This window comes from Chamaea fasciata, unplaced genomic scaffold (genome assembly GCF_029207755.1).
Source record: "Chamaea fasciata isolate MVZ Bird 193981 ecotype frontalis unplaced genomic scaffold, bChaFas1.0.hap1 SCAF_7, whole genome shotgun sequence".
Lineage (NCBI taxonomy): Eukaryota > Metazoa > Chordata > Aves > Passeriformes > Sylviidae > Chamaea > Chamaea fasciata.
Window position 1 is genome coordinate 48,972,757 of NW_027094092.1, and position 27,927 is coordinate 49,000,683.

A 27,927-nucleotide genomic window follows, 5' to 3' on the forward strand; every position below is an offset into this window, starting at 1 on the left:
AGCACTTAAAGGGATAGGATGGAGTTAAAATGAGGAGTAAAAATAAAGAGTTAGGAGCAGGAGGTGTGGACAAAGCCCGTGGGGAGAGTTCAGGCACCTGTTGATCTCTGTGGAGGGCGGTAACCAAATCCCCCGTGAGGTAACCCCTGCCCGAGAGGAGCCGGGTGCACCTTCGGCTTTGCGGCGTAGGACACAAGTCCAGATAAAAGATTTCAGATCAGGCTGAGCAGTCCCTAATATTTTCCCTTCAATGGGAAGCTATTTCTGAAGCGCGTTACCAGCAACAGGAGCAGGGTCGGTCAGACGGTGCTGGTGCCTTCTGGAGATGACGAGAAGCTGTGTAGGGCTCAATAGATATTTGTATACAAATTACGCGTCTTGTATATTGCAGTATTTATCCACCTGTGTTGTTGGGGCGACGCTTGAAGGCCAAGATGAAGAAGAGGAAGGAGATGAAAATGGTTCAGATGCTGAGTTTCCCGCGGGCTTAGAGGAAATGTATGAAATAGTGGGTACTCTTTCTAAACCAGAGAGTACTAATCCACTTTTTGCAAAGGAAACATATGCAGTGAGTATGAGCCTGATTTCAGATTGCCTTTAGACAACATTAGAAATGTCGCAGGTCATATAAAATGACCTGCACTAATGAAATGGTCTTTCGCTCCTGCTGGAAGCTGTATATATCTATTTTATTCCTTCTGCTTCCTGCATGTGTCCTGGCTTCCTATCTTCTAGGTCTGACACAGCAAATGGTAAAAGGAAGGAACTCAGACAGAAAATACATTATGTCCTCTTCATAACTTTAAAAAAAAATTCTATCTTGATGATCCACAGGTCTGCCTTCTTTTTCTCTCAAAGCTTATACTTCAAGTATCATCTTCTTTTTGTCTTTCATCACCAATTTGGAGGTAGTGGTGCTGGAATCAAAGTTAGTGTCCCCCTTAACTCTTCACTGAAATCAAAGCTCTCACTAGCAGCTAATTGTTCTGAATACCTCCATCTTTGTATAAGGATGTGTATGTCCAGAGTTTAATTAATTAGTGCATGCTTCCTCTTATGAATGTGATTGCTTATTGCTTGATTTAGTTTTCTGAAACTAGAATTGCCTCTGTCTCAAACTGCTTGTTATAAACTGATTATTCTTCTTTGTATTGAGGAATCTCTTCCAACATTTAAAAATCTTGATTCAGATGTCTATGCAGCTGAACTGTTCAATCAGGAATTTATGGCTGGTGGTGTTTAGTTTTAACCACTGCTTTTATCCTAAGTGTTTGCTGGTTTTGCTCAAGTGATACAGTCAATCTGCACTTCATAAAAGTTAAAGGATGCTATCTTGCAAGGAAATGGACATTTTTAAATATTTTCCCCTTCTACCAATGGATAGTTGTTTAAAATACCTGGATAAGTAGTAGATGTTTTTTGATACTCACAACTGACCTAAAAACATGGATCTTAAAATACCATTACAAGTCCATATTTTTGATATATGCTAATGTTTACTCTAAATTAGAAATTTCATTATTTAATTTCCATTTCATCAGCTTGCTGATATCTGACAGATAAAAGTTTGGTAACTATACAACAAATAATTCTAACATCCTACTGTTAGAAAACCACATTCTGTCCAGAAATTGAATCTGAAAAGGATTTTTTTTCCCCTAATGACTGAATTTGTCTGTTTTTTCCCTCAGGTTTCTTCTCGAGAAGAACTGTTAAACCACTTGCTTGAGTGTGAAATTGTTTTATATAATATCACTGAGGATGCAAGCCAAATTGAGGAAGCAACATGGGCTGCTTCTGGTTAGTATAGCTGTACCTGAACAGAAATTTGGGTTCTACGTGGCCATTAAAACTTGCCATAAATGTATAATGAACTTATCAGGGATTCATTGCTCACTTTAATATAAAATTGGGTTCCTTGATGGAGAAGCACTGCACAAATTGTTTGGTTAAATAGCAAGGAACCATGGAATGCACTGTAACATTCAGAGGGGAAAGAAGCTAACATGGAATGGTCCAACTCTTTAAATGACACATCTGTGTAGGCAGTCATTTCCCCGAATAACTGTCAACCATCGTCTCATCTATTTGCCCTGGGAGGCGGGTAGAAAAATTGCTCCTGTGATCTTCAAAGAATGTTTAAATATTTTATATAATTATTTTAAGTTTATTTTCCCTAAAAGTCCAATAAAAATATTGGTAACGGTCTTTTAGAAATTTTCTCTTTATTGTTACACCCAAGTTCTAATAAGCAGCTGGAATCCTTTTATGGTAAGAGTGCTATACCATTCTTTATATGACAGCTAAACTAAATTATGCTTTCGTCTTTATAGTATGTACACTCAGACAACAGAGGAATTTACAGAAAATTCATCATCTTGTTTGATATTAAAATAAACTTTGTTTGCATTCAGTAGCTTTTTTTTTTTTCTATCATGAAAAACCCACACTTTTTTATTTTGTTTCAGTATTTCAGCAGTCAATAAAGATGAATCATTTCCTAGTTTGTATTGTTTTGTTGGGCATGTTTTCCACATAATATGTAGGTCTGTGGCAATTATGTCAATTCCCAACAATTTGATTCTTTATTTTATATAACTCTAAGAACATTTGCTTACAAAGACATCCCATAGAACATTGGTATGAACGTCTGTATGGGACCTTTGTACAAAAGCAAAAATACAGTTTGAATAATACAGTTTAAAATAAAATCCTTGCTTTCATTTAACAGCCCTACATAAGGAAATAAAGACTTCTGCAAAACAAAAGTTATTCATCCTTATTTCAACAATAATGACCTGGGGAAATACCAAACACCGTGACCCTGTAAGTAGTATCAAAACTTTTTTTTTTTTTAACCAAATGTTACAATTTAATGGAAAATATTCATTGCATTCAATTACACAATATATTTCAGGTGTGTACTTCAATGATAGCTGGTAACGTGAGCAGGTTTTTAGGATTCTTTCAACCCTTACTCACTACTTAGTGCCAAAATTGCTAGATGTAATTCACTGATAGAAAAGTTTAGGCATTGGGCCATAATGATATAGAAAGACATATGGAGTTGCTTGGTCAAGAGGCAAGACAAATGCTAACCACAACCTGCACTGTCTTTCAGTCATTAAAAAAATTCCATGTTAACTACATATTTAATGAAATACATAATTAAAATAGATACATCTTTATATCAATATATGTAAAGTATTTTCAGGAACCATGTTGGGCACTTTGTAGTATGCTATTGCAATTCTTAAATTCAGTTTTACAGAAATAGGGTTTTTCAGTCTTGTGTAATGCTATATATAATAAAAACTAATGTTTTTTTCTTAAATATAAAAAGTGGTTTAAAATCTTTTACTGTCAAATTTGAAATTGAACTAATGACATTTTCAAAATGTTGAACCTCAAGCACCAAATTCAGAACCTTGAAAAATTTCAAATGAAGACAAAATTAAAACAGATTTCAAAATACTTTTAAAGAACTTCCTTTAACCATCTAGACCTTTAAAAACTGTTCTAGGAAATGTATATCTATCACATTTTTTTTCTTCATAGGAAAATGCTGAGACTCCCTTTAATGATCATGATTTTCACAAAAGAAAAGCTCATCCTAACTTTATGGAATACATAAATGCTGAAAAACACATTGTAAAACTTGGGAAAACTGTATGTATAGAACTTTTTAATAAAAAAGTTCTTTTGTCTTCTTATTTTGAGCTTTAGCGTAGTAATGGAAATGATAAACCATTTGAACAAGCTTTAGGAATATATTATTGTCTTTATGAATATGGATGATACAAATTCTTATTAAAATATAGTAGCGTAGAGAATACTATAATGTCTTTTGAAACCCAAGTGTATGCATAATATAAATCTCTTTTTTTTCTTTTTTTTTCTTTTTTTTTTTTTTTTCCTTAGGTAGGGAGTAAATCATGCTTATCTTTAAAAAAATCCTGTTTCTTTGGTTGTACCAGAGGCAATCAAAGCTGGGGTCTGTGTGGAAAGATTTGAGGAAGATTGTAGAGCAATGGGATATTACTACTGCTCTAAAGAAAAGCAGCGTATTTAAATATCAGCAGCTATGTTAGTATTAAGTGTCATTTAAATACTTAGATCTGGCCACACCTAACATGTGCCTGGATAGTTTGTGCTCTTGGAGCACAGCCTTGTTGACTTTTGTTCCACCCTCTATATCACTTTAAAATTGTGGCCATAGAGCTGACACAGAACAGCTAAAGTATGTTATCATTTTATATGTTTTAAAATCCCTGCCTTCAGCTTTGCTTGCTTTGGTCTGATTAGACTATTAACCTTACTAGAGAACAGACTATGCCTCTATTTGTACTTAAGAACTATTATTAAATAAATACCAACAGTGGCTCAGGTTACAATTCAGGAAAATGGAAGCTCTTGTCATTAGTGGTAGAGTAGTGAGGAAGTTAGGAAGACAACAAAATACACTGCATGATGAAGGTGTCATTTGGTCATTCTTTTTCTGTGTTAGAAGTCTCCCATAATCAATACAATTCAATGTCCATTGCAGAAGTTTATCCAGCTAATAACAGAGTTTATTGTGAAAAAAATTTTTCTCTGATTGGAGCATATATTTGTCATCTTATGCCCTGCTGAGGAAAGAGCACTAAACTTATATTCTGTTCTACTGTGGATCTAAGAGTACAGATGCGATTAAAAATTTGTTTACTGCTTGAAAAAGCAGTGGTAAATTGTTTTTTCTTTTACTGTGCTAACATGGATTTATAAGATCATGGGAGAAGTTTCATACCTGCGATGTTAAAAACATGAAAATTTTAAACAGCATCCATCAAACCTTGTGTTAACTTCTGCAACCACTTAACACCCAGATGAATTATTGACTATTTTTCTGACTAGTGCAAGGCACTGAATCACTGCATACCAAAAGTATTTATATAATTAGTTTCTAAGTGTTTGTCAGGCTGAACATCTGTTGAGAAGACAGATACATAGCAGTACATGATAAAGCAGCTTGGATATTTTCAATACCTATCTGCTGTAGCCCTTTCAAAAGAAGCCCTTTTCCTCCACAACTCCAGTGTCAGCACCAATGGATATCATTGCCCTTGGATGGTATCTGTCAGCACTTTGGAACAGGAAGGCTCCAAAGCATCTGTTCTTCCCATGAAATCAGCTTTGGCTTCCCGTGATGGCTGGAGACTTCTGGATTAGTCTTTACTCTTTTCTAAATTCAGTGGTATCTAGGGAACGTGCCATCAGTGAAAGAAATTACAGTGTTATTGTTCCATGCAGAGAACTCAGACACTAGGATTCCTCAGTCTTGTCAGCCAGGTAAAAAAGCTCTTGCACCAAGAATAGAAGGTTTTCTAAGCCTTGTTGTGTGTTCAGAGTGCAATTTAATGGAAGTTGTTTCTTAAAGCAAGATTTCACCTCTTTTCATTAGTGTACATCTGACCTATTTTTTCATTAAAATTCAGTAACAGTCTGAGAGTTTAAGAGTCTTTGTTGTTTATCTCTAGCAGGTTTTTTTTTACCTTTACCTTTGTGGCATTCAGGGCATTCGGGCTGCGTTGCTTTTCTCAGAAGTTGCAATCTCTGGGGTCCTGCCAAATTCAGAATCCTTGGAGAAATGTCTGCCTATCAAAGGCAGAACAGCTCTTTAATCCCCCAGCTCTGTTCTCAGTGACATCACAGTTCCCTAATCCATTTAGCCGTGTTTCTCACTTCAAGCAATTTATTAGAACAAAGCAAGCAAACAAGCGTAAAGCAAACACAGCCTGGAACTGACGGTCCCAGCTAATAAGTGACACCTAGTGGTTTTAATGACCAATACATGGGAACGTGACATTCCTTACCCGGGACTAAACATGCCATGAGGAACAGCCACTTGCCTGAGAATTGCCTTATTTTTAAAATTACCTATGGCCAAGTAAGGTCAAGAAGTGCCATCCCAGTGGGTGGCTTGTGACACTAAGTAACTGTTGTTAGAGTAACTGTTGTTGGAGAAGCTGTTTTAGAGGTATGTATTTCAGTGAAATACAGCACTCAGTGCAAAACTATGGTTTGTCCTCACACAAGGCAGGAGTTAGCACAAGGTTCATGGAAGGAAATCCTGTGTTGCATTCTTCTTAAGGGAAATGAGAAATAGCACCTCCTGTACATGCAGAAGAGGCAGGTTTTTCCTGCTAGGAGACAGAAATTACTACATGTCTTCTGGGGCATGTCTGCAGTCTGCCCAGAGCAAGCCTGGGAGCTGCTGCTTTTAGCTGCAAACAGTATCTTTCATGCTATTACCCAAGCAAATGCAGTGTGTATTAAGATCTGAGTAGTAAGAGAGACTTTTCCCCAAATTAAGATGCAAACAAGACCATAAACTGAAGTCAATAATATAGATTTTATTTAACAATGAATGGTGAGGTAGGGGGATAGAAAGAAATAAAAAACAGAGGAGAGATATCAAGCAGAAGATAGTCACCACTCAAGGATCCAGTGGTGTTGTGTTGGTCCCTCTTCATACTGGGGTTCTCAGTAATGGGTGTCCCAAGATAGTTCAAAACTTTTCATATATGTACATTTTAGCAAACAGTGGAAATAATGTTCATTGGCTACACGGTTCTCTTAGTCTATTGCTTAAATTATTCCCTCACTTCTAATGCTAATTAGTACCCTGTTCAGTCTTTCTCTTCTTGTGAGTTGATGGGTTTCTTGGGTCAGAAGGCTGTGCATTGGTGGTCATGACCTCCCCCTGCCAGAATTACCTTTTACCCAGCTGGAGCTGATTTCAGCACACTTGCTGACCTGGCTTTCCTTATGGCCTGTAAATTCTGCATTCTTTGAGATCATTATCAACAAAACATTCTTCTCCCCAAGCTTTGTTAATGCCCCCCTGGGATAACACCCAGACAACTGTACCACCTTTATCTTTTCTTATCTGAAGTTTCGGCTGTGGTGGCTTATCTTACAGTCCAAGTTCCAGTTATCCACAGGAGGCATATTCTATATCCATGGGGGGCTTCAGTGATGGTTGGTGGCCGCCATCTGACCCATAACTAGGGGTGATCCTTGTTTGACCACTGATACACATATGAGCAGTTGCTTTGCTCTTGGCCACAGCGGGAATTTTTGTCCAGATGCGTTAACTGGGATGTACTAACCAGATCACTCCTGCCATGCCTGGAGTTAGTGTTATTCTGCTGTAGCTCCCTTCTGTGTTTATGCCATGGCAAAGTCCATCTGTGGCACTAGCAGGGTTTGAAACAGGCAGCTGTCCCTTACAGTGTGGAAGCACTTCTGCTATCTGTAATGTCTTCTAATTTTAGTGTTTCTGGTGCTTAATAACAAGCTGTTGAATTCAGTTAAGTTGAAGTAATCTTTGTAACAAAGTTTCACTTTGCAAGTATATAAAGCCGCATACATGCAATACACTGACTTTGCAACTTGTCACGGAACATATGATGCTTTGCTTATATAATCAAAGATTGACTAAGACCTGTGTTATTTTTTTATTTCTAAAATATGATAAAGATGATAACAAAAGGTTCATTCCCCCCCCCCCCCCCAAAAAAAATAGTAGATCCTATATCTGCGCATGTATTCCCACTGCTGATAAAGGCAGGTTCTTTTACATTGTATGATGGAGATATATAATGCCTAGGATATTTACAGCCTGAGAATGATTTCATAATTCTGTTTCATCTTAAAAATTGCAAAGTGACAATTCAAAAAACTTCTTTAAAGTTTGGGGTTTTTTTTCCTTTCAGATGATTTAAAAAACTTGGTTTTTTCCTTCTGTATAACCATCCTCACCATTGATACAAACAGTAACCTATGTCCAAACAGACAAGTAAATTTATGACATTGCACAATAATGATCAGCCAAAGATATTGTGGGTTAATCATGATGTGTGGTTAGGAAAACATTTAAATAGTTCAAAGATTTTTTTTAATTGTGCATCAAAATGAAAGTAAAGAAATTGTAAAATCATTAATCCAGCATCTTCTGTTCCTTTAGATAGCCAAATGCAAATAGAATGCATTGAAAAAATAGACGCAATGAATTTCGGATTTGTTTTTTCTTGAAAATAGGAAATAGAAGCATGAGTTATCCTGTTTATTTAATTGATTTACATACCTTCCAAATTTTACCTCCTAATTTTATTTAAATCTTATATTTTTTGTTCAAATGTACACAGACTTTTTTTTTTTAAAAGAATAAATAATAATATAACTCAGGAAGCCACAGATATGCAACAGTTGATCTAGTTACAATTTGGAAGTGATACATTTTGCACACTTTGTATATTTATTGCACATGTATTCAAGAGTCAGTGTAAACCTGTACCCCAATTGCAGTACCAGATTTTAATAAAAACTTCCTTGCTAATTTCACTTTGCAGAACAAAGAAAAGTTTTCAACTTACGTTGTTGCCTCAGGACATCAATATGGAGCTGAGGAAGATCTCTTTCACTACTTTTTTAAGGTAGACATCCAACTACATTTGAAGGATCCTTTAATTTCTAGGGGCAAACTGCACTGGAATTGAATACATTTTTAGCAGCTTACAATAGTAAGCTTAATGCTTTCATGCGCAGAACTGTTTAGTTGATCCTTTTGAAATATTTTAGCTACAGTGGAAGTGTTTTTCACGTTTTTGGCTCTTATATTTCTCTGTGTTTTGAATAGTATCTCCATATGTACTTTCCCGTGAGAACATGTCTGTCATGTAAATGGAATCCAGGGAAATGTCTTTCTTCCCAATATTATATCAAAAACATAATAAAAGTTTCCTTCCCCCTCCCCCCCGCCCCCAAGCATTTGTTTTCTGGGTGATATCAAGTAATATTTGTCAAGATTAAAGAATAGTCTTTTTAAAAAGCCTCTTGTTTTTAGTAGGCTGGCAATCAGTATTTCTCAAGAATGGCTTCCATTCCTGAAGTTCTATTAATTATTCAATAAACTGAACTATAAATCCTGAATATACAGATTTTTCTAATAACAAATGTTCCTTTTTTAGCACTAATTAATGGTAACCTTTTTTTCTCATTTTATTCTCTGTATTTTCAGTTATGTTGGCTTGGTGAGACTCCTGCAATACCTGTTTTTGGAGATGGAGACAATATTATTCCAACCATTCATATTCGTGATTTAGCAATGTAAGTGGAAAAAAAGTTCTCTGAGCAAAAATTGATACCTAGCTAGATTACAAATCCAAATCCACTAGAAAGTACTGAGGCTTTTAAATTGGGTGGGTTGGTTTAAGGTGACTCTTCAGCCCTTTTAACTGAGTCAAATAGATCTTTCACTTTCTTTATAAGTAGATGCGCCTTCTGGAAACTTTATCTGACTGTTGCACTGGTGCTTTGCTTTTAATAAATGACAAGTCATGCTCAGTCTAGAGTGTGATACCAGTTAACTGGCACAGAACTGGAAATGGATTGTGTACTCAGCCGCAGACTAAGACAATATGTCCTACAGATATAGCTTTTTGTTCTTTTGATTTCTTTCCAAATAAAATGTGTAGTTGTGCTTCTTTATTAAGTAAAATATATGTATGAAAATGTCGGTCTGAAACATTCTGCAAGAATTTGTAGACTCTTGGTAAGGTTTCATGAAATGCATTTAACAAGGAAACCCCTGGATGCGTCTCCAAATACCAGCCCGGGCTGTCCTTGCTATGTTTCAGAGTGTTGCAAAATGTAGCAGACCACAGGCCAGACTTTCAGTATATACTTGCAGTAGATACATCGATGCACACGCTTGAAGAGTTAGTAAAGGTAAGAGAGTTGATAAAAGTAAGAGATTTGAGATTCTTTTTTGTTTTTTAGTATACCTGTATGTAAAGTTTTAAAACTATGCCTTTTACTATAGTAGAAGTTCCTAGGTCTTCCTGAATTATCTTGAGTAGTAAATTACATAGAAGATTACTTTGAAATCCTCTAAGGCTTCTGTCCTTTAAACAAAATAGTTACTTCCTCTTGCAGAACTAATTTTTGCATTATTATCACTAATTTAAATAGAAATTTTACCCAAGAAAGTTATGGAGAATTGTTACGGGATCCACAGAACTGTGATTAGACACAGTCTTTACCATGGGTTTCCCTTTGTGTTGTGGAAGATACTTTGTTTTTCCAAGAATTTTGAAATTAAGTCTAGAAGTAGTCTGAATGACACTGGTAAACTATACACTGTGATAGTGAGAGTCAATTCATAGGACACTTACTCATGTTGATGGAGCAAAAGTTACATAAGTACCAAACATAAGAGCTCTTTTTTTTTTTCTTTTTTTTTTTTTCTTTTTTTTTTTTTTTTTTTTGTGTATCAGAGTTTAATGAAACAGGGGGCTCACTAGAAGATGAAACTTGTGCTTTGGTTCAGGTAGGCACCCCAAGGAGAATGGTTGGTGTCCTTTCATGGATATGTGGTTGCTTAGAAATGTGAAATAGAGAAGAGAAATAAGTGGACAGATTTTGGGGACAGGAAGTCACCAGTGGAGAGGGTGCTGCAGAGAGTTGCTTTAGCAGGAGCTGTACCAGCCCAGGGTAAAACTGGAAAGGTACATGGGAAAGAAACACCTTGATAGTTATAGTTAAAAATAGCTGAAGATTAGAAGACTGTTTGGAAGGAGCACTATATAGGCCTTTTCCATACTTACTTTCATTCGGGTGTCCACGAAGTTATATCATTGAAGCCAGAATGCTGGGTTATTTGATCTGATGTTGTTACAGACCAGCTTAAACCCAGAAGAGCAAAGAAAACTTAGTCTCTGTGTATAAAATGAAAACAACTTTGAAGGTTCAAAATATACCCCTGAAATGTGATTAAAACCAAGAGAGGTTAGATATTGGTGGCAAAAATTTGATATATTTTATTTGATAGTAAAAGAGGCAAAGAGAGTGGTAAGGGGGGGGGGAGAGAATGAAGGAAAGAAGGAAGGAAAGAAAGAAAAGAGAGAGAATTAATTTTGTGGGGGACAGGGAGAGAATGACAAGGGTTAGGTGGAGGCATATCACCCATCCGAGGGTCCCAACGACGTCTTGTTGCTCCCCTCCATCTGCACTTCTGGTGGTGAGGGTCCCCCGCCGCCGCGCCGAGGAGTGTAGAATCCAGTGGGTTAATATATGCCGCGGGCAGGTGGGAACGCCCAGGTGCCTCCCTTGTAGGGGGCCAGTTCGACGCCGTCCCTCGCAACACTGAGGAGCTGTTGCATCATGCTGGAGTGCTCTGATGCAGGGTCTGGGGATCCGTTTGTGGGGGGCCTCTGATGTGCCATGACACCCCTTCTGCTGTGGATAAGCTTTTCCCTGGGTGAGCTGGTCTGCACAGCGGAGGATGGGCGTACAATGCCTCTCAGCAGACGGTTTTTCGCTACACACCCAAAACGTCCCCCACCCCCAACACACACCTCTGGTGGGAGGGTCTGGCAGCTGGTACCCCTGGGGCTGCGGTCACCACTCAAAAGGTGTTAGGCTTCTGCTCTGTGAATGTATCCTTTTTCCGCAGAACTGAGTTGTTACTTTATCTTATCTTCATCAGCGAGCGGTCCGGGGCCGCTGTCCGAGCCCCATTCAGGGTGTGGTGGTCTTCACTGCAGCCCTTGTAACACAGTTTTTGCTATAATAGGTAAAGTCCTTCATGAAAATGTTTAAGTCATAAACTATAATATTTCAGTCTCCGACAATGGTCTGTATAAATGTTTATATTTTATGGAAAGTACTGGGATTTAAATCTATTTTAAAGGGATGTAGGAGTAACTAACAAGTAGACTTTCTGTCTAATGATGAAATGCAAATTACATATAGGGACTTATCACTGGCATTGATCTGAAAACCCTGCCCAATTGTTAATGGAATTAAATACCTCAAGAATCTCCAAACAGATCCTAAGCACTAGAAATTTATTCATACATATAAGAGCTTTATAAAATTTTCTATGGTTTTGGGTTGTTTCTTTGGTGCTCTTTTTTTTTTTTTTTTTTTTTTTGTCTTTTTTGTTTTTTTGTTTTTATTGCAGGTACTAAGGAAGAAGTGTTACTTAGCAATCAAAAGTTATTTAAGACTAATATTAAAATTAGTATATTGTTCTTAGATCTATTTCAAATCAGTATCCTGATCTTCCAGGCACAGTGTAACATAAAATTTAAAGCACATATTTTATCCACAGGAATCCTGTTCAATTTTTTTTTTCTAATAATCTGATTTGTTGCATGGTTTTGGTGTGGGTTTTGGTTTATTTGTTTGTTTGTTTGTTTTTCTGACAGTGTATCAGTAAAAATGTTGGACCAGGAAAAATTGAGAAGGTTCCTGAAGCAAATGCATTCCTGAACAAAGGGCTAACAGTCAGTACTTTTCTTTCTTTTATTACTTCAGGAAAGTATTTAAACTTAAAAGTATAATGAAATATATTATTTCTTGTTTCTTTAGTTCACCAGAAAAATTTAGCCCCAAAATATTCTTAAAATATTTAAAGTGAGTTTAAATTTGGAAAGTAAACAAAGTAAAATCTAACTATCATAAACCATAGGATTTTGATGAGTTACAGCCTCATTTAAAAGAATAAAACACTGAAGCTCTGATGTCACTGTTCTCCTTAGTATATGAGAGTACTATAACAAAACCTACACAAAATGATAAAAAGAACCAAAATAAAGTTAATAATCTAGTACTGCTAAGGCTGTTGAACACCGAATATGTAAATTACATTGAATTAATCTATTTATCTGTAATTAACTATTCACAGGAGCAATAAACAAAATACAGCCCACGTAGTTTTAAGGCGGTACCTGATAAATTTATGAAAGAGGTGATTCCTTGCAATTACATGAAAACTTTTCATTGTACAGAATAATCGTTTAGTGTTGCATGTTCTGCTAGATCATGAGAACACTCAAATACAAATATACAATGAAAATTAATGTTTTTTAAAAACTTTAAATATCTGCTTTGCTTTGTATGCAAACCTTCTTTCCCAATCTTTTAATTATTTCTATTCTCCCCATCCATTCTAGTGTCTTGTTCCAGCTGTTCTTTTAACATGCATAGCTTAAGTCTGTAAATAAATGTAGCTTTGCTCCCTCAGCAAAAGCAATTGGATATGTTGTTTGTGAACCTGCGAATGGAACCTGCTTGTCTGAAAGATAATTTCAACATTAAATGGGTTGCTGAGGAAGGACTGAAAGAGAACATTGCACGAGTCATCACAGAATACAAGCAAACTCGAGGATTACTGGTAATGCTTGGGATATACTATTTTAAACTGCCTTTCTCTCTTTATCCCCAATAGAAATGGTTATATAAACACAAGTCTTAAATTAATAAGTAAAAATACATAGAAGATGGATATAAATGCAAAATAAGTGAACATAAAACTTTAAATTGAAGAAGTTAAATAAGAGGCAATATAAGTTAAAAAAAAAAAGACTTTTATTTCCTTTATGCCTAAAACTGAAATTCTGTAAATTCAAATTAGCTTTACGATTGAAAGCTAGCTATTCTGAAGCTAGTTTCTTTATGCAGTATATGGCACTCTTGGTGTATTTTGCCTCAGGAATACAGTAAGTGTATCTTTTATTTAAGCTTTTTTTATAATAGTCAGTAGTTAGGTTAGTATTTTGTGCCCTGTATACATTCAGTGAGTGTAAATATTCCAGTGCAATGTAGCCTTCATTTTACCCTGCTGTGCTGTGTAATTTACTGGGCAACTTCACTATGTTAGCTTAATATTTAAACTTCTGCATTCAAATGTATAGGTTACTGAAAGGTGCAGAAAAATGCTTGTTTACATTCCAGTATTGATAAAGCTGTTTAGCATGTCTATATCTGGTTCAAACTTTGAATAGAGTTCAGGGCATGTAAAACATGAAGCTATTATCAGTTAAAGTTATTTATGGAAAGTCCCTTCATAGCTCTGAAAGGATTATCAGATCTGTGTTTGGGTTAAACTATTGCGTCTAAGTACATAGGCATCTAACTAAAAAAACAGTACATAGAGCTAGCACGGAGAAGGAAGGCAAGCAAGACTGTCTCTGTCACTGCTCTGTTGAAGAGTTTGTATTGCCAGGTTTATAAATTTAGATAGGCACTTTATTAAGTATGATTTTGAGTTTATTACATAACATATTTAATAAGTGTATACTGGAATCCTAATTGCACTTACTCATCCTCAGGCTAGGTAGGGTGAAGTTGAGACATCACTTAAGATTGTGATGGATCTGGAATTTTTGAGGCCAAAATAATAATTCTGATGACAGCTACTCTACCTCAATTGGGAACTTGAGGTGGAATTGAGGGAATTGCATGTTTATAGTAAAATATCTGCTACCACATTCCAATATTCACTGCATCCTATCTTGTCAGATTGTGTTTCATCTCTTTGGATTATTCAAACCTTAACTAGCCACAAGAAATTGATCTGTAAATCTACTAAATAGAAGCATGCTTTTTCTGCAACAGAAAATTTCTTCATTTAAGGGACCATGTTACTCAAGACCTGTGGGTGATAGAGAAGATATTCAGCAAGAAATAAATAAATGAATAAAACAAACAAAAAAAAGTTTTAAGTACAATTGCTACTTCCTATTAGTCATATTAAAAACATTGTAGCTTTTACATAAAAAATATGCTGTTCGAATAATGTTATATCTTTATCCTTTTTTCCAGCCTCTCAAAGTTTGCATTCATGGTCCTCCTGCATCTGGCAAATCTACCATTGCTAAGAAGCTCTGCAAACACTACAAGCTACACTATGTTAGGACAACTGATGCAATTGCTGAAAAAATTGCAGATCTGGTGTGTTTCTGTTTTCTAATATTCCTGTTATTTTAATTTCTCTGATTTTAAAATGTTTGGCGACATTTAAAAATTACTTACAATCCCTCTATTTTACAATGGAAATATCTTTCAACATACTGATCATCTCTGGCAGTTGCACTGAAATCTTTTTAGGGAATGGAAGTTGCTCTGTATCTGACTGTTCATGGGCACACACAAAAGAAATTATTTTTTTTCTTTCATTACATCTGTGTATGAAATAATTTTGGTTATGGAATTTCTGAGCCAATTCATATTTCTTTTCTTGTCATCAGGAGCAAATTGTTGCTAAAGAACTTGAAAGGGTGGAAGTAGAGGTAGAAAGAGAAGAAGATGTACAGGAGGAGGAGGGTGAAAATATAGAAGCAGCAAAGGAATTGTTAGAGGCTATAAAAGAAAGCATGAAGAAGCATAAAGGTAGGAAGTACAAAGTACAATGATGGGATTGAGGTAGCTAGTGCAACCCTATGCAAATGGAAATCAGGAAGTAAATTTGTCGTTTAGACTTCCTATTAAAATCAAGAATCAACTGGACAAGAGAGGGGAAGTATAATGAAGGGTTTATGAGTTGAGATAAAGACAGGGAGAGATCACAGAGTACTGTCATAGGGAAAACAGATCTGAATTGGGGAAATTACTTAAATGTATTAGCAATCAAAATCAAAGAACCCACCCTTCCATTCTCTCCTGAATTTCATTTTATTCACGATTCTCTACTTCCTCCCACCAGCAGCACAGGGAGATGGAGAATAGGGGTTATGGTCACTTCATCACATGTTGTTTCTGCTGCTGCTTCCTCCTCAGGGAGAGGACTCTTTCCCCTGCTCCAGTGTGTGATCCCTTACACAGGAGACAGTACTCCACAAACTTCTCCAGTGTGAGTCCTTCCCATGGACTACAGTTTTTTATGAATCATTCTTTTGTGAGCCCCTTCCACAGCATGCGGTCCTTCAGGCACAGGCTGCTCCAGCACAGGTCCCCCACATGGTCACAAGTGCAGGCAGCAAACCTGCTCTAGAGTGAGCTCCTCTAGAAGCCAGGTCCTGCCAGGAGTCTGCTCCAGGGTGGGCGTCCCATGGGATCACAACCTTCCTTTGGACATCCACCTACTCCTGAGTGGGCCTTCTCCGTGGGCTGTAGGTGGATCTCAGCTCTCCCCTGGACCTCCATGGGCTGCCTGGTGACAGCCTGCTCACCATGGTCTGCACCACAGCCTGCAGGTGGATCTTTGCTTTGGCACATGAAGCACCTCCTCCCCTGTTTCTTTGCTGACCTGGGTGTCTGCAGAGATGTTTCTCTTAGAGATTCTCACTTCTGTCTTCCCTGGCCACAAATACTTCTGCACAACGACTTTTTCCCTAGATAGATATTTTGTCACAGAGGCATTACTACCATCACTGATTGGCTTAAATTTGGTCAGCAGCCGATCCATCTTGGAGCCATCTGGCATTGGCTCTGCTGGACATGGGGGAAGCTTCTACCAGCTTCTCAGAGAAGCCACTTCTGTAGGTCCCCTGACTAACAAAATCTGTCCACACAAACCCAATGCAACTATACACCTTGTATATTAAAAGTGATGTATTTTGGAAATATTTTGGTGCTACTTTAATTTCTATATCAGATTTTTAAAACAATGTCATGTTTTCTTCTCATAGCAGAGAGCATAAATTTATATAACATAAAGTAAAAAGCTGGTGAAATATACCTTTGTCAAACTTGCAAAAATAAAAGTATTCTAGTAAAAAAAAGTGCACGCTCATATGAAATTGTGGGGGTTATTTAAGAACTTCGTACATCATTAGAAATTAAGTACTGTTTATGGAAACCTGGAAAGAATTTTAAAGTCTGCAGATTGAAAAAAGTTTCCTTGCTGAAAAGTATTAGTTACCATCTGTATATGAATAATGCCATGTAGTTTTGGTCTTAGTACTTAACATTTTCCATGTGGAATAAAGTGAACCCCCTTAAAAATGCAATCTGTTGCTAAGGGTTTACCTGATTTGGATCTTGTGTATCTGCAAAGAAATGAGCTTCTTACACACCTGAAAGCTTCAGTAATGAGATCTATGGCAGCGTCTCTTCTGCATGCTTCGATGTGTTGTTTAAAATAACAATGCCTTTTAAAATAGTTACATACCGTCATGATTAGGGTGATTTATAAATATCCAAGACTTTTAATAGCCAAAGCAAAATAAAGTAGGAAACTGGAGTTAATGTTTGCAAAAGGACAAAAAATCGGGTCAAACCCGACTTTTTCCTCCTATATATTTTTTCAACAATGTAGGACAAGTAAATAAATCAATTCATATCTCAACCTGTCTGAAAATGAAACTTTTAAATTCTACCTCACATCTTTTTTGCAAGACTATCTTTAAGTCTTACTGTAAAATGAAAACAGAAAATTATTGCTTTCTTGTGATTTTTTCTATAAGTATTTTTTACTGCTTCTATTAAAATTTGCTTATAGGATTCAAAATAAAACTAACTTCATGTTTAGATCATTAAAGTACTAATATTTATGTCTTTATAGACACAAAGGTACTTTTTTTAATATCTACACCGTAATATTCCATAGATTGCTGATAATGCATAATATACAAATACCAACTCAAAATACTTTACTTTTTAGGGTCTAAGTAGAAGAAAATGTATTAAAATGTACTAAACATTAGTAAAATAATTTCAGATCTGTTGTTTCTATAAACTAGGTACCGATTAACCTTCTTTGTCTTAGGCAGTCTAACTGATGAGTATCTTATTAAAATTATGAAGGACAAGCTCATGTCTATGCCTTGTAGGAATCAGGGATATGTTTTAGATGGGTTCCCAGAGACGTATGAACAGGCAATGGAGCTTTTTAAAGGTATGTACTCTTTGGTTTGGTTTTGTTGCGGCTTTTGTTTTTATTGCTGCTGATGTTGTCATTATCATTTTTGTTCTCAGAGCCGTACTACTTGAGTGCATCAGCACTGTAATGACTGCACTGCAAGATACAAAACAAAGCTTTGTGATGTGTGATTATTAGAATGTAAGGATTGTAGTGCACCTTATTTAATTTATGCACGAGCAAATTTTTAGACAAGCTTTCCTTGTAAAGCAAAAAATAACTGCACAAACATGGAGGACACTTTCTTGTCCTATGTTGGTCTACTCCACTTAAGCAAGCTCTACAGCAGAATTCCTTTATAATGTTTAAGGGCTACTGAATGAGGGGATTCAGCCAGTGCACGAATACATATTTTGTGAGCCAAATTAGACTGTATTTATTAGATGAGCTACAGTAGATATGACTTCAGAGAAGCTCTGCAACACACATTTCAAATTGTGAGCAAGCACTGTCTGTACATTAAGACCAAGAATTATCTTCTTCATGTTAAAATTACAACTGAGGTTTGAAGGTACAGAAAAAGCAGTCTTTTTCAGCTTAGTATGGTGTTCTGGAAATGGTCATGCTCAGCTGATACTCTACAGGCTGTTTTACTGACTATTCATAACAGCAGACTCTTAGTGGCAAAAGCCATTTTAACCACAGAGTTATTTCTAAAATATTTCTATTCACTGTTCTGAGCCTTGTCTCTATTTTTTGCAGAATAATTTATTGGACAGGAGAAGAGGCCAAGGATAAGACAGAAATTTTAAAATTTGGCATATCAGCTACTAGTGTTCCAAGATACAATTCTGTGGTGCTTGGCAATGTGAATTACTTACTGAATTCTCTGAACTGGTGTCAAAGTTAGATTAATTTCCAATTATTAGTACAATTTGGATATTAGCAAACTTGTGTTTTATTTGGTACATTTTAGCCAATAGAGTGATATTGTTGCTTCAAATGAAAATGTCAATAAGTTCTTACTTTTGTTTTAGAGGAAGAGGAAGAAGCAAAAGGCAAAATGCCTCAATTTAATGAAATAATCATACCTGGTAAGTTTAATATATTTCTTTTTCAATAAATTGAGGAGATTTATTTTCTAATTAAATAAACTGAGGAAATATTGCTGCCACCAACAAATAGTCTAAAATACCATTCCATCTGTTCCTATTTAATTTAACTTAAAAAAAAATAAATCTATTTCATGTAATGCTGCTGCCCTCGTATTTAAAAGTGAACAGTTAATCATGGAATCCTTTAGGTTGGAATTGACTACTAAGAGCATCAAGTCAAACTATTAACCCAGGACTTCAAATTTCACCTCTAAACCATGTCCTTAAGTGCCACATCTCCATGCCTCTTAAATAGCTCCAGGGATGGTGACTCAATCACTCCTCCAGACAGCCTGCTCCAATGCTTGATCACCTTTTTGTTGAAGAAGTTTTTCTTAATTAAAAGGAAGGGTTTGGTTCAGTTTCTGGGTTGTTTGTGTGTTTTTGTGAAAATGCCATCAACTGTTGGCTGATAACAACATTAGTGGCTGTCATGTTGTGATTATAGCAGCTTAATGGAATAAAAATGTAATGCATTGGTTATGCTGGGAGTTAAAAGAGTGGTTTTCATCTATGTAGAAATTGCTTTATCCTGCTGTTTTTGCTTGATTCCTTTGGAAATTTTGTATATATTCAAACAACATTTTCTTCTTCACAGAATTTGTTTTTTCTTTGACTGCATCTGATGAATTCCTTAAAAACAGAGTAATAAATCTGCCAGAGATTGAAGTTGTTGGAACTCATTATACTGAGAAACAGTTCCTGCAAAGTCTGAAACACTTCCGCAAATTAAATACCGACGATACGACCGTTCTCAACTATTTTGATGAACTTGAAATACATCCTCAGTTTATTGGTATGGAATAATAAAAATTAGTGATATAACATGAATAAAAAATTTTCTTACAAATTTAACACTTGCAAAAAAATCAAAGAGTAAGTGTCCATATATAAATAATATTTTTATTAACATTACAGAATACATATACAACAAGCATTTAATTATATACCTGCAAGAAGTGTTCTTTTACGGTAAACCTGTTTCTAAAATTTGGGGTGTTAGTTGTTCATTTTTGTAAGGTTAATTATTAAAATTATTTTATATCTTAGGTTACAGATCTCTGCACAGGCATCCTCTCAGATAGGTGTAAGAATACATTTTCATCGACATAAACATTTTGGTTTCTCACATTTTTTTCTTTAAACTTATCCCAAGATGCTATTGTTGTCCACAAAAATTTGATTCGTTACCTGGTGGGCAACAAACTGATAATTACACCCTGAAGAGAGACATGGATTGTTTATTTCAGAGTTGTGCTAACCTCTGTGCTTGGTGCTACTCCACAAATCAATCACCCCTAGTATCATAACTTTTCACTATTTACACTTTTTACCAAACAAAGGGATTAGTGTTTCTTGGCTAAACATTACGTAGTTCTCATATTAATTAGTATTCAATCTTCTATTGCATAATTATTCTTTTGCTTCCCATGCTCAGTGTTTCTCTTCTTTCAGGTCAGTGGGTTTCTTGAGTAGGTGGTCCTTGAGTCTATGGTTGTGATTTCTTCACTGCTGGCATTAATTTTTACCCAGCTGGAGCTGATTCCAACACAATTTCTGAGTTGACTCTATTAGTATCTTCCTTATCTTGGGCATTCTGCCAAATGTCCTTATGGCCTGTAAATTCTGCACTCTTTGTGTCCACTATCAGTGGTACATCCTTCTTCCTGAGCTTTGTTAATGGCCCATTGGTCTGAGATCATTGAGTCTTGTCCAGGCCTGAAGCTTAACAAGGTAATTCTACCAACAAGTAATTTGTTTTTCTAACACCTGGACATCATTTACAGCATGCTGTTTCATGGGGTAAATCTGCCTTCTTGTCCATCAATCTTGAAAGTAAACAAGGATGAAACATCAAAGAACATAATTTCTTAAGAAAATTTTTAAACTTTCTGTATTTTGCAACACCATGGCAATATATGGGTAATCTGTAAATAAGGAAGCATTTAAGAAAATTGCTAGAAATTAAAAGTGGAAGGCTGGGACTGAATCTGTTTTGCACTGTACCTGTATGTGAGAAAATTTGTCTTCCCTACCTAGTATCTAGAAAATTGTGATCACTGGGAAATCTTGAGAAGATAACTATAATCTGATTATTCAATGCCAGTGAGATCAGAATGACAGCATTCTAGAGAAAAGGTGGGGTTTTGTGAGGAGAAGAAAGAAGAAGGGTGAGACCTCTGCAACTAAGATCAAATGGCTGATATTTGGAATATTTATTTGAGAGAAATTATGAGAAGTTTATTGTTCAACCCCCTTAGCCATAACTGATTTTTCAAGTTTTTTATTTATTGTCAGTCATGGAGATTATTTTGGAAATAATAAGATATATGTGTTGTTAGGAAGTGCAGTAGTGGGGAAAAAAATAGTGAGTTAGTAAAATTATTTTAGAATTAAGGAAAATTTACTATGGAAAGTAAATGTATGCAATAGTAAATCTTAAGGTCTGATGTCATCAATTGGTCCTATTCTTAGCTTATAAACTTCTAGATGTGCAAGTAGAGGCACTGTTAAAGAATTGTGCCCAAAGATTATTCTTAAGATGTCGCCCATTCCAAATACAGAAACTCATTTGCCATTTCACACCGCAACATACTGATTTTATTTATTGCAGTATCACAACTGTGATGTCCCAGATGATTTTCACATTGAGTGTAGAGCATTGATTCTCATGTTCAAATGAGCATCATTTTTAGATCCTGTGTGTCTCAAAACAGTCTCTTTATCCATGTTTACATTCCTGGTTGTTACCCAGGGAAGGATGCAGATATGTTGCTTCTGCTGTAAAATGGAAGGAACTGATTACAAAGATAACCACTGGGGATTCTTCAGCTCAGCCAACACCCCTCCATTCTAGTCGATGTTCCAGCTGTATTTTCAAATGCATGGAATTAAGTAGCAATGGATTTAATCAGGGACCCAACTGCTTTCTCAGTCAGATTCTGAAGAAGGGGATAAAAATTATGCTTGATTTGTTAAATATTCAAAATAATAAAAGTTTTCTTCCACCTTAAATTTAAAAAAAATGTGACATATGGTTTTATGTATCATTTTTATGATTATTATGTTTTCTGAGTCTGAAATATTATTAGTAGAAAGGAGTGGGCTTCAAGATTCTGGAAATTCAACTTTGCTTTGATGACTCACTGTATGAAGAATGCAAGTCGGTTATCTTGCATCTCATTTGCAAATTGGGAATGGTGACAGCCATGTTAGGCTGTATACAAAAAGGCATGTTAAAATTACAACAGCAATTTCCTTTGAAGACCATAATTTATGAACTCCTTCTCCACTGATTTTTCCTCTCAGCTAGCATCAGTGCTAACTTCATTTTTCATTTTCAAAGGCATTAGTTTTTGAGGATAAATATAGTTAATTATGATTGCTGTACAATGTACATTGTATTCTTCTGTGGCCATCTAAGAAAAAATGCAGTCTTCAAGACCTCAAATTCCCCATTGATACCATTCTTAGCAATACTTTAAATTACTACAAAAGTGATTTTCACTGTAATTTGTATATCCAGATGCAGCTAAAATTGTAGAAATTATGGGCTGCTTGCCAGAGCAGATGTATTGCTTTAATTTGGAATACTTCAGGAATGTAATTCCTGATTTTTTGGACAAAGAAGCTGTAAAATAAGTTTTAACACGTAGAATTATATTAGTTCCCTCCTCAATTCATGATCAGAGTTTGAATTTGAAGTCCAAATCACAAACATTTCAACTCTTGGAAAAATGGTGTTAATTAGTATTTGAGAGTCAGATTCTGTCTGAAACAGTGAATAGAAATAACTGGAAAAATGCTTTTCCAATGACTTTCAAAATAACTTCCTAAAGAACTATGAAGCAGGAGTTACGGGATTCTCATCTAAATTCTGTATTCTAATTCTTGTTTTTCCCTTCATCTGTGTGCTCTCCTTACCCATTTCTGTGCTTTTACACCCTCCATTTCATGCCCCTGAACAAGCCTTTACCTCAGTATTCTCTACCTCAAACGCCCACTTTCCTTTTTTTCCACGTACATTCCTGTACTGTTTCTGCCTCCCTACACTTAATGCATACAGAAACTACAGAGCCCTGGAAAAAGTCTTCATTATTCTGTATTTTTTTCTTTTTCTTCTTTCTTGTAAAATTTAATGTACAAGGTACTTCCAGCAATTAAAAGGGGAGAAGGAATAAAAAGAAAGAGAAGTTCTTGTTCAGTCTTTATGTTCCTACATGAAGCTACAAACTTGCTTTGTAAATATAACACAGTAAGAGATAGACTAGAGAAAGGTCTGTGTATTTGTAAATCTGTATGAGTGAAAACATTGGAGTTTGTGCCACATCCTGACAACGTATTGTGTAGCATTCAGCAGGGAGAGAAGGACAAAACTGATGGGTTTGTGCATTTGGAGAAGTTGACATAAGACTGGTGTCAGGAACATCTCTGAGAATTGGTAGTTGACCTCTTTTTTGGGTTTCAAAACCTGGGCAAGATGTAACTGTTAAACAATAGTAGTAAAATTTATTTTAGTATGTTTCTTCTTTATATCATCTTAAAAGGCAAACTATTTTAGCTGAAACTGGTAAAGAAAATCAGAAAATCTTAGAAAACTTCATTCTATATAACAAAAATTGACATTTATAAGCAATTGAAAAAAAATCTTTTACTTGAAAATTCAAACAACATGAACACAATATAATTTTAGGTCTTGCATAATAGTTGACAATAGTTGACAGAAGCCTTGAAAAAGTTCTCTCTTGTATTGTTTAAAAGATATAGCTGTATATGAAGATTTTGAGAACAGTCTTAGTGTATCAAAGATCATCAAAGAAATTGGAGAACCTCGGAATTATGGTTTGACAGATGACGAAAAGGAGGCTTTGGAACGCCAAGCAGCTGAGGAATGCATTGTCAAAGAAGCTCAAGAAAAAGCTGAACAAGAGAGTAGAGAAGCTAAGGAAAGGGAAGAAAGAATGGCAAGATGGGAAGAGTGGGTAGGTTACTAAATATTTTTGGGAAAAAATTTTATTTATGTGTTTTAGATGGCTTCAAGTAATCTGTTATCTAAATACACTTGGGAAGTGTAGCATTAATTCATTCCTTATATCCTACTTTAGGTCTGGGTTAGGCTAACTTCACAGTGCATTTTGAAGCCCACCTTACAGGATATAGTGTCATTTTTATTATTAACAGCTTTTTTTTTTTTTTTTTTTTTTTTTTTTTTTTTTTTTTTTTCCATTTCGGTATCAGCATGTCTTTAAAATACTTTTATTGTAATATTGCTGCTGTGCTGTAGGTCTTTTATTTTAGCATTTATAAAAATCTACTACAATCAATGGAGATTTTTCTTACCAAGTCTAATAGGACTTCTACATTTTGCTCAGTTTATTACTAAGCACCTGTCTTAATTACCAGACTAGATTTTTAACACTGACCCAATATTCCAGCCTACATTGCAGAAAAGTTTCTGAGCATTAGAGAACCGTGTTGAGAGCTGAGAACTCGGTTCAATAAGGACTCTCTGATGCAGCCTGAAGGATGTTTTTTGTTTGCTAATTATCTAATAAATACTTGGTATTTAGGCTACCTGACCCCAGAAGATTTGCATGTGATGCTTTTTCCTTCTTTACTTTGCCACACCCAAGGACATTTTAGTTAAATGACCTGAAATGCATACTGTAAGAATGTTCCTGTTCACACCCAAAGTCAGTTCGTTTCACCAGAAGGCAAGTCTATTGTCTTCTTTTAGAGCTATTTAAAAACAAACTGACCATTCCACAGAGAAGTCCTTTTCCTATATTCGAATGCCCATACACACCTATTGCGTGGTAATACGCTGAAATCATTGACTTTTAAAGAAGCATTCACATTCCTCTGACGGTGGCTTGTAAATAAGGGTTTTAAAATCTCTGATTATTTACAGCTTCATTCAACATTAAACAGCATTTTGTACCCTGTAAAATTCCTAAGGAAAGCTAACACATTTTAGCTAGATTCAATCCAAGCCACCTACCTTTAAAAGCGCAAACTGTGCATTAATCTAAGCTGAAGTATGTGTTTAAATAAAACGTGTATTTAAGATTATCCTTTAAAATAGGCAGATGATCAGGAAATTTAAGCAACTGTTCATTTGTCCTTGACACTGTCGATTAGCTGCTATCTCTGAGTAGTGGCCAAAGAGCACTTGTAAAATTTATTCAATAGCACTCCCGGATAGAGTGAATTAGGTAAAAATTGGTTTATCTGTTTTATCTGAGCATTGCTTTTGTATTATGCCTTGAGCATAGAAAAGCAGTCTTCAGAGTATCATCTATTTGCTGGATCTATGTATGACTCAGGCTACTGATGAATAAAATAAGTGAAGAGAGGACAATGAAAATGAGTTGGAATAATCTCTTGGCTAAAGCTGCTGCAAATGTGAATGCTACTAAGTGCTGTTGAATGGAAGGAAGAAAAGCTTGAAGCAGTTTTATTCCCTCATCCCTCTTATCTTTTGAGTGTAAAAATTTCATTTGATTTAACCTGAATTCAGAAATACATTTAGCTGTTGGAAACAGACGTAATTCACTGTTGTTTTAGTCTATTTGACTGACAAGACCCTCAAAACCGTCAATGAAATAAGAATAAAACAAACCAAGGAAACCAAAGAGAAAAAAAAAAACCCAACAGAATTAACAAATTAAAAACTTAAAAATCCAGAGTTCTCTGCAGAGTAAAAATAGTCTTCTTTCCCTCTAGTTCAAAGAAGCCTCAAGAAACCACCTGCCTTTGCAAAAGCACTAATTTAGGAAGTGCTACAGTGCATTTCAACCATTTTGCCAAACACCTTATGGAATCAGGACCACTGGAAGACGTTAGAATAAACCTCTTAGGTGTTAAAGAAGAAAAATAAAATCATTTTAGTAAGGAGATTATGTCAGTCCTTATTATGTTCAATTCTTTGTCCTCAGTGTGTTGTGTGCTCTAAATTTAGTAAGCAGTTAATAATTTTTCTTGTCAACTTGTTCTTTAAAGTTCTGTCAACAGCTTCTAACACAAATTTTTTTCCCTCTAGGCCAGCACTGTTATTTAGCCAAATGCTATTTGATAGATGCTATGAATATAATTATTTATTATTTTATATTTTCCTTTATTACTTGTAGAATAAACAGCAGGAGGAAGTGAAAAAACAAGAACTAGAGTTATTGGAAGCCCAGTCTTTTCCACTGCAAAACTATTTAATGAAGAATGTCATGCCAACACTTATGCAAGGGATAAATGAATGTTGTAGGATCAGGCCAGATGATCCAGTCAATTTTCTGGTAAGGCAATTACATTTTATTTTTAAAATATTTTTGAATACTCATGTAGACCCAAAGAATCTCTGTTAATGAAGGGGCTTAAATTTCCTCCCCACTTTTAGGATAGCAACTAAATAATTATTAGACTCTGCAATTCTGATGAACAGCAATTATAGTGAAAATTAAAACCCAGAAACTATTCTTTATGGGATCAGTTGATTCTGTGTATCAAGGGAAGTATCCACTGCAGTTAAACAGTAATAGGACAAAAATCACTACCAGAATCTGTTTTCCCTTGGTATGTGCACTCTGCACATCTTATGTACCCTGACAATTCTGCTGTGCCATAGAGGACTACAAGTTAAAGAACTTTTTTACATTAGGCTTTCTTTTCCATTAGATTGATTTGTCCCAATGAACCTATTATGAAATCTGATAGCTGGAATTAGATGCCTCAAAAGAGGGTCCACAAACAAAGAGATCCCTGGGCAATTACACTCTTACAATCTAGACTCCCCATCCCTCACAGGACATTCCTCATGGGACCATAAACTCTATGAGGGTCTGAGATCTGGTTGCTCTTTATTGGTTTGCTGTCTGTTACAAAGGGTTTGCTAAAGGGTCACCTCCGCACCCTCTTAGGTCGGTTTCAGCGGGCTTTGGTTGGTTCCGGTTGTTACAATAACGTGGTTGTTATGGTTCATCTACCATGATCTATGGGTTGTCCACTCCAGCTATTAATTTTTAAGTAATGTTTAAGCTGCAGCTTTGTCTATTCTATTATTAATGTTCAGATTGTTAGTGCCAGGTTTCACTGTAATCCATCTTTGTCTTAAAAACATAACCATATGGTTCAGATAAAGTTCAACCTGTGGCCTAAAAATTGTAGCTACTTATGCCTACTTTCAAATGATTTAAAAATTTTAACTCTTCAGAAAGCAGGATATCACTCTCCCCCCTCCACGCACAACTGAACACATTGTTGTAATAATAAATACAAGCTCTTTGGTAATTCACTTCACAATATACATATAAATAAAGGAGAAAATCCTGTAGGACGTTCATAGACTAATTCCAATTGGAAATGACCTCAGTACGTTATCCAGATCATCATTCAGCTGCAAGTAGGGTCAGCGCTGCATTCAGACAGGAATCCAGGTGCTGTAAGGGTATTGCTGTGCTCCTGTTCTGCCTGCATATCCTAAACCTCTGTTTACAAGCTGAAACAGAGCATTTTATTAATCAAGCAAAAGCTTGAAATGAAAGCAATGGTGTTACAATCCCACTTCAGGCACTAAGGAATGTTTTCTTGGTTTAACCTTTTTGTCTACTGGTGAGTGACAATTACTTGTAGCTGTAGCAGAATGAGATCTTCCCTAATAACTGCAGAGCTTTTAAAGATCAGTATCAGCAGGTCCAGAAACCAGATTCTAGGGTACTCCCTAGATGTTTCCACGGAGTGACAAAAACTGTTTAAAATTACTCACTTCCTTCTCTTGCCCATGATAGAAACAGGGTGACTGCCATGAAGAGGGAGAGTGAGGTCGATGGCATTTTGGATAGTATTTGGGGGAAAGAGATTTCTCTGACATAGAGACATTTTCTGCCGTAAGTGACATTTTAGGGCCATTAAATACATTCTGCAGTTTTGTTTAAAGCAAGGCTATCCACTCTATCTTTGTTATTTTGCATATATTTCAAAGTTGAAGATGTGAAAATAATTGTACTTTTGAAACTCTTCTGTTTATAGGCTGAATATCTCTTCAAGAATAGTCCTGATATCGACTGGAATAAATGTTAAATCCTAGCAGCAATAGGAATTGTGAAACAAAAAGAGAGAAAATTCCTAATACATTTTAGATAAAAATACTTAGTT

At 35.8% G+C, this 27,927-nt stretch overlaps 1 protein-coding gene across 1 annotated transcript; it reads left to right on the forward strand.

The window, feature by feature from the left end:
- Positions 1-325: 325 nt before the first annotated feature.
- On the forward strand, positions 326-27,888 carry AK7 (adenylate kinase 7). Its single transcript, XM_066186988.1, has 17 exons — positions 326-568; positions 1,692-1,800; positions 2,732-2,826; positions 3,559-3,669; positions 8,394-8,477; positions 9,062-9,150; positions 9,681-9,771; positions 12,255-12,332; positions 13,073-13,222; positions 14,653-14,781; positions 15,078-15,219; positions 17,537-17,665; positions 18,667-18,723; positions 19,382-19,579; positions 23,545-23,765; positions 25,914-26,072; positions 27,802-27,888. The coding sequence occupies exons 1-17, from the start codon at positions 326-328 to the stop codon at positions 27,850-27,852; spliced, it is 2,136 nt and encodes a 711-aa protein (XP_066043085.1). The 3' UTR covers positions 27,853-27,888.
- The last annotated feature ends 39 nt before the right edge of the window (positions 27,889-27,927 follow it).